Source organism: Drosophila virilis, chromosome 4 (genome assembly GCF_030788295.1).
Source record: "Drosophila virilis strain 15010-1051.87 chromosome 4, Dvir_AGI_RSII-ME, whole genome shotgun sequence".
Taxonomy (NCBI): Eukaryota; Metazoa; Arthropoda; class Insecta; order Diptera; family Drosophilidae; genus Drosophila; species Drosophila virilis.
Window position 1 is genome coordinate 358,339 of NC_091546.1, and position 13,267 is coordinate 371,605.

The window sequence follows — 13,267 nt, forward strand, 5'->3', positions numbered from 1 at the left end:
TGTCAAACGTTGCCTGTTTACAAACAATCTGTCTATTTTCTAGTATAATTATTATTATTATTATTATTATTTATTACTATTATTATTATATGTATTATTTGTACTGCTGTTTGAATACGTATTTAGTTACTACAATTCACACGAAAAATTGTTCTGCGGTAAACCATTTAATAATGTGATTAATTAATTCTATTTTTCGTAGGTACTAATCTGTTTATTTGCGTCAAACACTGAGATTTTGTAGATTTTTGCTTTGCAAAGCTGTCCGCTTCAAATGAGCCCAACTCAAACAAACAAACACGCAGAAAAAAGTCTCAGCTGTGACATATGCGACGTTGGTAAAAGAAATGTCGATATTTTACAGATATATCCCAAACAGCGGTAAATTTTTCAGCACGCACTGTACATTTTGTACGTACATATATACATATACATACACACAACAATAGCCCGAGTTGGTGAAACACTCAAAATCATACTTAAGAGCCGCTGCGCATCAGAGCGAGCTCAGTGTGGATCCGAGCGGCATCCGATTCACTTCGAAACGTTTGTTGCGATCGCTTAAACAAATTGAAGCTGGGCTTTGTTTTGCTGTACTTTTTTCTGTGTATTGTGTGCTGATAGGGAACAAAAAACGAAAAACAATAATTACTGTGAATCATGTGCAACAGCACTATTCTATAAAGAATATATAGTACATCATTAAATTATAATTGTTTAAGCACCAGCAGAGATTCCCTAACCGTAGTTTCCCGGACCCCATTTCAACTGAATTCGCCGAGAAACAAAAAAACAAAATACGCGATTATGTCGCGAATTTTGGTTTTTTATTTTTGTGTATTTCAATTGGGACTACTCGTACATGCCACTGGGTAAGTAATATGTACAAAACCCAGGCTAAACCTAAGCTACGTTGGGCTATTTATTATTATTTATATTATTGATTATTTAAGAGGTGCTGAACTTTTATCTATTTATATGTTTATACACTGCAAAGTGCTTTCGAAGAAATATTCCTGAGAGATTATCTATGTTAATGATTGTATATTTAAAACCGGTTTCATAGGCGTCAAAGATAAAGCGTGTGCACACTTTCCATAGCGAGACCTTTCTCATTACGTTATCTTCTGACATGTTTAAGCAGAAAAAAAATGAAGCAACACAAAAAAAAAATGTCTTCAATATGCTTGATTGAAAGCGAGCGAGGTTTAGATTCTCTGCATCTCTACCCTTGCAGAGGGTATTATAATTTTGTCGTGAAATACGTTACGCATAGAGGAAAACATCTCCGACTTCATAAAGTATATACATTCTTGATCAGTATTAACAGCCGACTCGACATAGCCTTGTCTGTCTGTTTGTTTCTATGCGAACAAGTCTCTCAGTTTTAAAGCTACCTTTATGCAACTTTGCAGAAGTGCTTCTTTCTGTCAGAACCGGCTGTATCGGACCACTATATCATATAGCTGCCATAGGAGCGATCGGTCGAAAAGTAGGTTCTTTTCTTGACCAAAACTCGGCATTTACTAGTTTTACTATGCTCCTTATTTAATTTCCAAATCCTATCAACATCGGACTACTATATCATATAGCTGCTGAACGACAAGATATCTTGACCAAACTTGCCATTTAAAGGTTTCACTACATTTATTTAAGATCTTATTTACATTAGACTACTAAATCATATAGCTGACATAGTAGTTTCTTGCATGAAAAACTTTCTGTTTTTCAAGATATCTTAACCATAATCGGCATTAACTATTTTCACTGTGCTTCTGAAAAGCATTATGAAAAGGTTGACTCGGCGGGCCGAAGACAACTCTTATTTCTCGTTTCTGATTGGCATAGAGTGAGAGATAATTATCGACAAAAAAAAAGTTAATTACTTATTTACTATAATCACTTTGTATATGTGTAAAGTATAAAATATAAACGAATTATTTATAGTTTTAATGAATAAATGTAAATTTTTCAGTCTGTACACGGTAATTGGACCTGGCACCATACGCTCAAATTTTAAATATAATGTGGCCGTATCCGTGCACAAGGCCGAGGGGAAGAGCATCATAAAGGTGGGCATAACTGGACCATCCTATAATGAAACAAAGCAGGTGGAGCTGCAGCCCATGTCGACGACGAACGTTAAGTTCGATGTGCCAAAGTTGGTGAATGGAGATTACAATTTGACAGCAGCCGGAATTGAGGGCGTTATCTTCCAAAATTCCACCAAGTTGAACTATGCCGATAACAAGCCATCAATATTTATACAATCCGATAAGGCAACCTATAAGCCGTCGGATCTAGTGCAGTTCCGAGTTCTATTTCTGGATGAGAACACACGACCTGCGACCATCGACAAGCCGATTACGATTGCAATCACGGACGGAGCCCAGAATCGCATCAAGCAATTGACGAACGTTCAGTTGACCAAGGGCGTGTACGCCGGAGAGCTGCAGCTGTCGGAGCAGCCGGTGCTGGGCATGTGGAGCATTGCTGTCGATGTGGCGGGTGAGACTGCGGAATCCAAGTCCTTTGAGGTGGCCAAATATGTGCTGCCAAAATTCGAGGTAATTGTGGAATCAGCCAAGGATGTGGCCGTACAAGATGGTGTCATTAAGGCCACAATTCGGGCCAAGTACACATACGGCAAGCCGGTGAAGGGCAAGGCAACCGTCTCCATTGAACCGAACTACAGCTACTTTAGACCCGGTGACGGCGACGTGAATCAGATGAAGACCATCGACATTGATGGAAAGGGTCATGTCGAGTTCCCAATCCAAGGCTCGCAATACAGCTCACGTTATACGCCGCCCTTGAAGATCTTTGCCGAGGTTACCGAGGATCTGACGGGCAACAAACAGAACGCATCAACTGTTGTCACCCTGCACGCCCAACGCCACAAACTTGAGGTCGTCGATCCTGTGCCCTATTATCATCCGGGCAAGGCGTTTGTCTATCAATTTGTTGTCAAAAATTTGGATGGTTCACCTGTACGAGATGCAACGAAAAAGGCAAAACTGTCATTTGATTTGTCGCAAAGATTTTTCGTTTTCGATAAACATCCGACTTCTACATCTTCACCCGAGACCATTGAGTTCGAAGCTCCTCTAAACGAGCACGGTATTGCTACATTTAATGTTGTCCTGCCCGAAAGCGAGAATCGCTATTTGAGTGTCAGAGGATCCTACGCGGACTCCAGCTCTTACCTGGGCTCCATAAACAAGTTTCAACCGACTAACGAATCATCTGAACCGCTTAAGATTCAAGTTAATTCAAATACGTAAGTTCTCAAGAGATTTTCTATTAAAACAAATCTAACATAGTAATTTTTGTTTTAGTCCTAAGCTCGGCAACGAGGTTTCCTTCGATGTGAAGTCTAACGAACATATTCCGTACTTCGTCTACGCGATTGTCGCCCGTGGAAATATTGTAAAATCCGAACATGTCCAGGTACCAGAAGGTCGCAAGAGCTACACCGTAAAGTTTACGCCCAGCTTTGCCATGGTGCCACAGTCCTCGATATATGTGTATTACATCTTTGACAACGAGCTGCGCTTCGAAGAGCGGACAATAGATTTTGATAAGGATTTCGAGAACTCGGTATGTAGACAGAACAGAAATCGTCCTGCTCGGAAAAACAATAAAGATTACTTTGCACAGATTGAGATTTCTGCTCCTCTGGATGCCAAGCCCAGCGAGGAGGTCAAACTGAAAATCAAAACTGATGCCGACTCGTATGTTGGTTTACTTGGCGTGGATCAGAGTGTTCTTTTGCTGAAGTCGGGCAATGATTTGTCTCGGGATGATGTCTTTAATAGCCTCAACAAATACAAAACATCTACGCCCTGGCAGCAGGGCTATGGTCGGTATCCAGGACAGTCTTCCGGTTTGGTAACACTCACAAATGCCAATTATCCATATAATTTCGGTAAGTTAATGGGGCATAAAAGCAGAACAAGCAAATATATAGCTCAATTAATAGAGGTTGTAATGAGACGAGGAGACTTATGTTAGGGCTAGACCTTATTTCTTGGTATACGAATTTTAGCAACACGTTCATACGATGCGGTTGACGGCATGTTTGATAACTATCCAATATACCTAGAAGAAGCTGAAGAATTAGATGATGATGTCGGTGGTTTTGTTGCCAGGGATGAAATAGATTCCTCGACAGCCCATCAAATTGAATTGGTACGCGATAATTTCGCTGAGCTTTGGATTTGGCATTCGGCCAATTTGAGGTGGGTTTGATGCCTAAAGTCCTAAAGCATGAAGCGCACGTATTAATCAAGTATTAAACAAAGTAACAATTAGTTTGCGACTTCACCTACAAACACAATTAATATGCTCCCGATTCGGTCAACTAAGGTTAAGTTCTTTATCGCTCAGCCTACGAGGTCTAACCTTAGTATGTACTATAGTGCTATATGGTTATATATATTTTAAGCAGATGATTACCCCTACGTGGCATATTTATTAAGTGCCAACGTAAATCATGCAGACACAATTGCCTTTGATGAGAAGATACAAGTACGTGCAGAGTTTCCGGAAAGCTGGATATTTGATATTGTCAAAAAGTACGATATTGATTTTTCTTTTTAATTGTTATTGTCTTCAGTTTAGATTCTTTTTCGCTTTTGTCATTGTCTCGGTCAGTTTAAATCATCTTTATTTTAAGTTTTACTAAAATCAACCAATTGCATGTAGGTCGTGTTTTCTATGCCGAAGCCCTACCTTTGTTTAGACCTGGGATTGTGCTGTACTCGATGGCAGCTGGGTCGCCCATGCCAATAAACAACAAACTTTCTGGGGCAGGATTTGCAGGAGCAGCTGCTGCTCCTACGGTGGTCCCTGAAATTCGGAAAGAATTTCCTGAAACCTGGATATTTTTTAACAAACTGACGTAATTGTGAAAACCTTGCATAGTACTGTTTTCTTGGGCAAACAACTAACTGTTATATCTAGACTAAAATCTGTATGGAATAAGCGTTGAAACTAACATTAATCACATTTTTGGGGGTTGCAGGTAACATTGCCTAAATACTATCTTAATTGGCCAATTTAATAGAGTAGCCATTTTTTCAAGGCAACATAATCATTTTATTTTTTTTAGCAGATATATTCCATGTGGCACTTGAACTAGATAGCGTGGAATTTCCTATTGATATCGTTTCCGACCAGAATATACAAATACGTAAAGAGTTTTCCGAAAGCTGGATTTTTGAAAACAGCGAGAAGTATGCAAGTTGTTCAGTTCATATCTGTGAAATCAATTTTTGCACTTTCAGTCCTGACCTTTTAAATCATTTCTCGTCAAACACTCGTCTTCAGGTTCAGGTTCAGTTCTGTGTTTCTCTATACAATTATAAATACTTTCTAGAAACTTTTATTTAAACTATATGGATGTGATGGTAGTCGGTTAAAATATGTTCTAAATTTTAAACCCTGTAATGATTAAGTATTTTTTGTTGGATATTTATTTCAAAAAAGCCCGAAATGCATGTTTTTAAAATGAGCTATTTGTGCTTAGGATTGCGAATGTTACGACATCCAGTGAATCGGGTTTTCACTTCACATGGGGTTGAGATTCCCCCAAGTCTTAACAGCAACACTGTAGAGCCTACAGAATTTATAGGAATTACCGGATTAGGTACTTCTTCTGCCGCATCTGCTCCTCAAATTCGAAAAGAATTTCCCGAAACTTGGATATTTGCTGCAAACATAACGTAATTGTGACACATTTTTTTATATTATGAATGAAAAGTGAATTCCTAATGATATCGTAAAATCGCACCGAACACTTCACCCAATACGTGCACTATAATAACGTTTATAGTAGAATTAAAAGGGGCTATTTTCGGATTAACAAAAATAAATTTATATCTATATTTAAAATATGGGAAGGTCGGCAAAACCAGCACAGAATATCTTGTATTTTAATAATAGAAAGTCCTTTTTTTTTAATATGCTATCATTGCTGATTTAAAATACCAATTTGTACCTAGAATTGATTCAATATTATTTGCGACCTTTTCCGATTCCCTTCGCGGGATCCCCCGTTTCGGTTATGGCTCTGGGAGCTCCAGGCCGTCCAGGACCTCCGCCCCGGCCGCCACTTTCTGGGTCGGTACCTCCAGGTCCCGCAGCAGCCCCTCAAATTCGCAAAGAATTCCCCGAAACTTGGATTTTTCTAAACAACATAACGTAACTTTTGCATTTAAACTGATTAGAAATTATTTGAAATAATTCGCCAAAGGTATAATGGGCTGCGCTTTCATCTAATTATCTATTAAATAACACACACAAATTTAACATTATCTACACAGAAATAGAATTAATTACTAACGTATTAATTAAACATTTTATCTGCTTTTAAAGTAAACAATATTAAGAAACTGGACTCGGGTTTCATACCAATAATGAAAGTCAGTGGGGAAAGGCAGAGTGCCAACAAAATACGAAAGACCACACAAAAGCCAATTGATACTGAAAACATTTCCAAAGAGGGAACGAACCCAAAATTGTCTGCCATACGCGAAATATTTATGGAAACTTGGATATTTCAAGGAATTTTAACAAAAACGTACACAAATATTTCGCTTAAACAACAGTACAAAAAAATCTAACATTCATCACATATACTATTATAATGCTTTGTATCATATGTGTTTAGTTAATTTATCATTTATAACATTCATTGCTAACAGAGGAAATACGATTACACATTAACCCTTTATGTGCTTTATGTCTGTGCTAAATGCGGAAGTAGATATCTGAATGGAACTTTCTGTGTTATTTAATTTCCTTGAAACAGCACGGACGCAGAGGGCTTCACATTGACCAAAAAGATGCCGGATACCATCACTTCGTGGGTAGTAACTGGTTTCTCATTGAACCCAGTCACAGGATTTGCTCTAACCCCGAGTCCAAGCAAAATTCGAGTGTTCCAGCCCTTCTTCGTCTCCACCAATCTTCCGTATTCGGTAAAGCGCGGTAAGCACCGAACAGAAATAGTCGCAAGCATGATATATAATACTCTCATCATTTTTACAGGAGAGGTCATTGCCGTTCCCGTAATTGTTTTCAACTACATGGATAAAGCGCTCGACGCTGAGGTCACAATGGACAATTCAGACAAGGAGTTCGAATTCACAGAGGCTACCAATGAGGTTGAGGAGAAGTCAATAGATGCAATAAAACGCGTGAAGCGCATTACCATACCCTCGAACAACGGTCAGAGCGTCTCCTTTATGATACGCCCCAAGAAAGTGGGATCGATCACCTTGAAGATCACAGCTACAACTCCACTGGCGGGCGATGCGATTCATCAGAAATTGAAGGTTGAACCGGAGGGCGTTACGCAATTTGAGAATAAGGCTGTTTTCGTCAATCTCAAGAACCAATCCGAAATGAGTCAAGAACTGAAGGTGATTATACCCAACGAAGCCGTTGAAGACTCTGAATTCATAGAGTTCTCGGTGGTTGGGGATCTGCTTGGTCCCACTATTAAGGGCTTGGATAACTTGGTACGTATGCCCTATGGCTGTGGAGAGCAGAACATGGTCAACTTTGTGCCAAATATTTTGGTGGTCAAATATCTGGAAGTGACGGGTCGAAAAATGCCCAACGTTGTCGCCAAGGCAAAGAAGTTCCTCGAAATCGGTTACCAGCGTGAACTTACCTATAAGCACGATGATGGCTCCTACAGCGCCTTTGGCAAATCGGATCCTTCGGGTAGCACCTGGTTAACGGCCTATGTTGTGCGCTCCTTCCACCAGGCCGCTAAATACACGGATGTCGATCCCAAGGTTATTGTGCAGGGCCTGGACTTCCTTGCATCTAAGCAGAAGGATAACGGCGAGTTCCCCGAGGTGGGCAAGTTGTTTGACAATGCCAATCAGAATGCCTTGGGACTCACCTCCTTCGTGCTGATCGCGTTCTTCGAGAACGAAGTAAGTAAAGCCTTGTTCGTCTGAAAGTCTTAACATTACTAAACTCCACGATTTGCAGGAAGTCATATCAAAGTATCAAGAGACCATTGACAAGGCTCTGCAGTACGTTGCTCAAGAGGTGGACAAGACAGACGATCAATATTCCCTATCGATTTCGGCTGTTGCCCTGCAGTTAGCCAAGCATCCGCAGGCAAAGAAAATTTTGGCCAAGCTTCAGAGCGTCGCAAAACAGGAGGATGGTCGCAAGTGGTGGTCCAAGGCATCCGAAAAGCCCCTTACTGCCGCTGGTGGCTTAACCTATTGGCGTCCGAACAGCAATGATATCGAAATAACCTCTTATGTGTTGATGGCTTTGTTGGATGAAGAGCCGGCAGATGCCTCGCTGCCAATAATTAAGTGGCTGATTGCCCAGCGGAACAGCAATGGCGGCTTCACCTCCACGCAGGACACAGTCATCGGGCTGCAAGCCCTGACAAACTTTGCCTCCAAGACCGGATCTGGTACGGGTACGATTGATATTGACTTCGTTTCGGATAATGACAGCAAAGGCAATATTAAAGTGAATCCAGAAAATTCACTGGTACTCCAAAGCCATGTTTTGTCCAAGATGACACGTAATGTTAACTTCACTGCAAAGGGTCAGGGGTCGTCAATGGTTCAATTGTCCTACAGATATAATCTGGCTGAGAAGGATAAGAAGCCTAGCTTCAAGGTGACGCCTACTGTGAAGGATACACCCCTGCAGCAACTGACTCTGGAGGTGTGCGCCGAATACTTGCCTCTCGAAATGAACGACCAGCAGAAGGACTCTAACATGGTCGTTATGGAAATAGCTTTGCCTTCGGGCTATGTTGGCGACACGGATAGCTTTGAAAAAATTCAAGCCGTTGATCGAGTAAAGCGCATCGAAACAAAGAACGCGGATTCCATGGTGATTGTCTACTTCGACAGTTTGACACCGGGTGATGTGAAGTGTTTCCCTGTGGAAGGCGTTCGGGCGCATTCGGTAGCCAAACAAAAGCCTGCCGCCATTTCCCTATACGACTACTACGAGACGGATCGCCGTGCCACCGAGTACTATCATGTGAAGTCCTCACTGTGTGACATTTGTGAAGGTACCGATTGTGGTGAAGGATGCAAAAAGGAAAATTAATATACAGTTGTTCATTGTCTAAATTGCTAGAATTCAAAGCAAAGACATGAATATCATACCCTTTAAGTGGAGCTCAATAAATGTTCAATAAAATAATGTGCATTATTAATTGTTTATTTAGCATTTATTTATGTTTTAAACTAATGCATATACATCGCAGAAATAACGTACAATTTTCGGATTACGACTATCGGCTATTAAAAAAATATTCTAAATTTGCAACAAATTTAAAAAATGTGGTAACAGGTTGTCACATCACAATTGCTAAAATTGGATCGATCATGAACTCCACAAATTTGGAACTTCTGTTTACTATATCTCGGGTAAGTCAAGTACTTCTCAAATTAAATAACATTAATTAAAAGTGCAACAATTTACAGGGTATACATAAATATTAAATTAAATGAAAATTGTTGAGAAGTTGTTATCATTGCAATAAGTACTACCGATTAGTAAATTCTTTAATCATAATCTTTATGGCTTGACATTTTTTACCCAACTGCTAGCCGAACTGCTAGAAATATTTCAGTTGGCCAACAAACTCCTAACGGCAAACATGAGGCTATACGCGTTATGTGCTGTAATCTTTTTTGTTGCCACAACCAATGCGGCAAGTCTTTTTCAAAAACCAGAAATTGAACAAAAAGTGCGCTATGATAACTACAAGGTTTTTAAAATTAAGTACGAAACTGCAATGCAACGACAAAAGCTGCTCGATTTAACAAAAATATATCAGAGTGTAAGTATTTAAATTTTATATATTTATTTGTAAGTATTTAAATAAATATGAGCAACAACTTCAATATTTTTATAGTTCAGATTGTGGCACGAGGATAGTTCGGAGTGTTATTTGATGGTCACGCCAAATGCATTGCCACTTTTCGAGGAAACATTAAAAATAAGTAATGCTAGTGCCGAGATCCTTATTTCAAATGTGCAGGAGTAAGTAGAAGAGAACTTGGGATTTAAATGGGATTTTTTTGTTCATTTTTAATATTACTTTTTAGTTTGATTGATCAAGAGAATGAAGCGGATACAAGGGCGTCTGATAAATTCGGTTGGACACGCTATAATAGCTTGGCTGAAATTGATGCTTGGCTGGATGAAATACTCGCTGTCTATCCGGTTGTTACTGAAGGGTTTGTGATCGGAAAATCATATGAGGGTCGTGACATACGCGGCATAAAGATCTCATACAAATCAGGAAACCCTGGAGTCTTCATCGAATCCAATATACATGCACGCGAATGGATAACCTCGGCCACGGCCACGTGGTTGATCAATGAGCTACTCAGCTCTAGCGATGATCTGGTGCGGGACCTGGCCGAAAGCCATGACTGGTATATTGTGCCGGTGCTAAATGTAGATGGATTTGTCTACACTCACGAAAAAGTAAGTAAAATTGAATTATGAGTAAAGATATTTACTTTACCAATTTGTACACAGGATCGTTTGTGGCGTAAGACACGTCAACCATCGAACATTTCCCAGTGCATTGGCGTTGATCCGAATCGCAACTACGACTCACATTGGATGGAGAATGGCGGCGCTTCGTCGGATCCCTGCAATGAGGCTTACGCTGGGCCGTATGCATTCTCGGAGCCGGAGACAAAGGCCTTGTCCGATTTTGTAGCCAGCATCAAGGATAAACTGAATATTATGATAGCCTTTCACTCCTATAGTCAACTCTTGTTATCACCTTATGGGCATACCAAAGACGAGGTCCCGGAGAACTACGATGACCTAATGCAAGTTGCCAAGGCCTATAGCGATACAGTTAAGGATCTGCCCTATGGCACAGTGTACAGATACGGTTCGTCAGCTGGCATTCTCTGTGAGTTATTTAAAAATACATATAGTTATTCGGCAATATAATAATACGATTAAATGTTAGATCCCGCCTCAGGCACCACTAGCGATTGGGCATACAACGAACAGGATGTCAAAATATCCTATACCATTGAGTTTCGTGACACCGGAAATTTCGGGTTTGTTTTACCACCTGCTTTCATAATACCCAATGCCGAAGAGGCATTAGTTGGTATAATTTCTCTACTAGCTGAATCAAAAAAGTTGGGTTACTTGGAACCCAAGTACATATAACTTCGCTTGGAAGGTAAACTAAAATAAGCAAATAAAACAATGTCAATTTAAATGCCTTTTAATTGTCCACTTAGTTATCAGGTTCTTTAGAGTACTACGCTATTACGAAAATTTCCGCATGCTCATGGTTAATCAATAACCCTCTATTATTATCTATGAGCATGTAGTGGTAAATTTTGAATGCGTAAAGAAGTTCACGTATTTTTATTAATGATTGGTACTCTTTAATTTGGTCACTGCCATTTATAGCCTCACTCAGCAAGATAAATTTTTATTGCTTTGCACACCTCGTGGTAAAGAGAAAAAACTAAATGTATATATTTGCATAATTAACGCTTAGCACAATTATTTATGTATTTTTAAGGACAAAAAATAATAATCAAGAGAGTTAAAGTAACTCAATTAATGATACTCAACTCGATTTTTATCCAGGTGGCCACCTGGTTGATTATTGAGCTACTCATCTCTAACGATGTTCTGATGTTCTGACTGACTGCTTGGTGATCAACGAGCCGAGACTTGCCATTAAGAAGGACTTAAGCAAAATTTTTAATTATTTCGTGCATGTATGTGTTTATTTACACGGTTGCAAGAGTCAGAATAGATCATCAGACAAAAATATTCAACCGCGAGCTCTTGGCATTAAGGCTTCACGATTGAAAGAAGCAGAGCCAACAGTATAATTAGAGCACCTGTTTGAAGCGCAGGCCACATGTGAGAGGAAGCGAGATGGCAGAGTAAAGAGTGATCACATCTGCTGGACCAACAGCTACGATTGAAAGAAGAAGAGTCAACAGTATAAATGGAGCAGCGCTTTGCAGTTGGACTTCAGTTGACGTTGCAAGCTGCTCCGGCAAGGTGCAGCAAATTCATATTTATTTACGTGTTCAAAAGAATGTAAGATGATCACATGTGAGAGGAAGAGAGATGGCAGTGCCGGAAAGTACTAATTAGCAGGGTAATTACATCTGCTGGACCAACAAGAACATTTGTTAATTGTGATCAATTCGCAAACAACAAGTAGTTGTATAGGGATTATTAAGGTGAGTACACAAAAGCATTTTTAAGTACCCTTTTTCCATAAATTTTGACCCAGAGCAAGATTTAGATGCCAAAGTGATCAAGAGGACAAAAAAAAATGTGATCTATGTCCATATAGGATATTTTTGCTCGAACTCAGGCTCGGTTCGATGATTTTCTTTAATTTTTTAGGTAAATATTTTCAAATATAAAAAACCTAAATTTTGACCCAAATCGACCAAAATTTTGGCAAGGGGTTACATCACGTTTTATATCAAAATCGGGGTCGGTTCCAAAATTAAAGCTTTTTTGATGATTTTTTTTTAATATCTCGGGTAAATAACGTCTGATTTTCAAACATTATACCTTTTTGAATTTGTACGGATCCCCACTATCAATTGGCTTTCAAGCAACATAAAAATCTGTGGGCTTCAAAAAGTCGTGGACCCAAAAACGATTCGTTTGTAAAGTCAATCATTCTTGATGATTCGTTGGATTATCTCGGCCAAATAATGTCCGATTTTTAAATTTTATACCATTTTGGACTCGTAAGGATCAGTACTATCGACTGGCATCAAAAAATAGAAAGTCTAAATTTTGACCCAAATCGACCAAAATGGCAAGGGGTTACATCACGTTTTATATCAAAATCGGGGTCGGTTCCAAAATTTAAACTTTTGTGATGATTGTTATTTGAATATCTCGGGTAAATAACCTCTGATTTTCAAACATTATACCTTTTTGAATTTGTACGGATCCCTACTAATAATTGGCATTCAAGCAACTTAAAAATCGGTGGGTGCCAAAAAGTCGTGGATCCAAAAACGATTCGTTTGTAAAGTCAAACCTTTCTTGATGATTGTTTCGAATATCTCGGCCAAATAATGTCCGATTTTTAAATTTTATACCATTTTGGACTCGCATGGATCAGTATTATCGTCTGGCATCAAAAAATAGAAAATCTAAATTTTGACCCAAATCGGCCAAAATGGCAAGGGGTTACATCACGGTTTTTTATCAAAATCGGGGTCGGCTCGAA

General features: G+C 39.4%; 2 protein-coding genes across 12 annotated transcripts in view; both read left to right on the forward strand.

Annotated features, from left to right (window-relative positions):
* The first annotated feature begins 511 nt into the window (after positions 1–511).
* On the forward strand, positions 512–9,214 carry Tep2 (Thioester-containing protein 2). Of its 9 annotated transcripts, none has more exons than XM_015168997.3 (8): positions 512–872; positions 1,976–3,280; positions 3,339–3,600; positions 3,661–3,928; positions 4,049–4,241; positions 6,815–6,993; positions 7,054–7,952; positions 8,011–9,214. In XM_015168997.3, exons 1-8 carry the CDS (start codon positions 808–810, stop codon positions 9,103–9,105), a joined length of 4,266 nt encoding a protein of 1,421 aa, XP_015024483.1. In that variant the 5' UTR covers positions 512–807; the 3' UTR covers positions 9,106–9,214. The 9 variants fall into 9 exon arrangements, with proteins under 9 accessions (XP_015024483.1, XP_015024479.1, XP_015024478.1 ...); XM_015168993.3 differs by lacking the exon at positions 4,049–4,241 and adding an exon at positions 4,448–4,577; XM_015168992.3 differs by lacking the exon at positions 4,049–4,241 and adding an exon at positions 4,451–4,577.
* Positions 9,215–9,287: 73 nt separating this feature from the next.
* The window catches only part of LOC6635618 (zinc carboxypeptidase), a 50,004-nt gene continuing 46,024 nt past the window's right edge, over positions 9,288–13,267 (forward strand). For 2 of the 3 annotated variants that reach the window (XR_011416722.1, XR_004304804.2), the window contains exons 1-7: positions 9,288–9,428; positions 9,486–9,844; positions 9,920–10,047; positions 10,113–10,497; positions 10,552–10,939; positions 11,000–11,221; positions 11,641–12,251. Coding sequence is in view for 1 of the 3 variants with exons in the window: in XM_032438829.2 (XP_032294720.1) it covers positions 9,662–9,844; positions 9,920–10,047; positions 10,113–10,497; positions 10,552–10,939; positions 11,000–11,208 (1,293 nt within the window). In the remaining 2 variants the exon portion in view is untranslated. Of the gene's footprint in view, positions 9,429–9,485; positions 9,845–9,919; positions 10,048–10,112; positions 10,498–10,551; positions 10,940–10,999; positions 11,261–11,640; positions 12,252–13,267 lie in introns of those variants that run through there. The other variant, XM_032438829.2, reaches the window with a different exon arrangement.

Bases quoted from the DNA above. Each gene is read 5' to 3' on its own strand.
- Tep2 (XM_015168994.3), top strand. From the start codon at position 808: ATGTCGCGAATTTTGGTTTTTTATTTTTGTGTATTTCAATTGGGACTA. The intron at 3,601-3,660 runs GTATGTAGACAG...TACTTTGCACAG, and splicing joins ATAAGGATTTCGAGAACTCG to ATTGAGATTTCTGCTCCTCT. The intron at 3,929-6,378 runs GTAAGTTAATGG...CTGCTTTTAAAG, and splicing joins CAATTATCCATATAATTTCG to TAAACAATATTAAGAAACTG.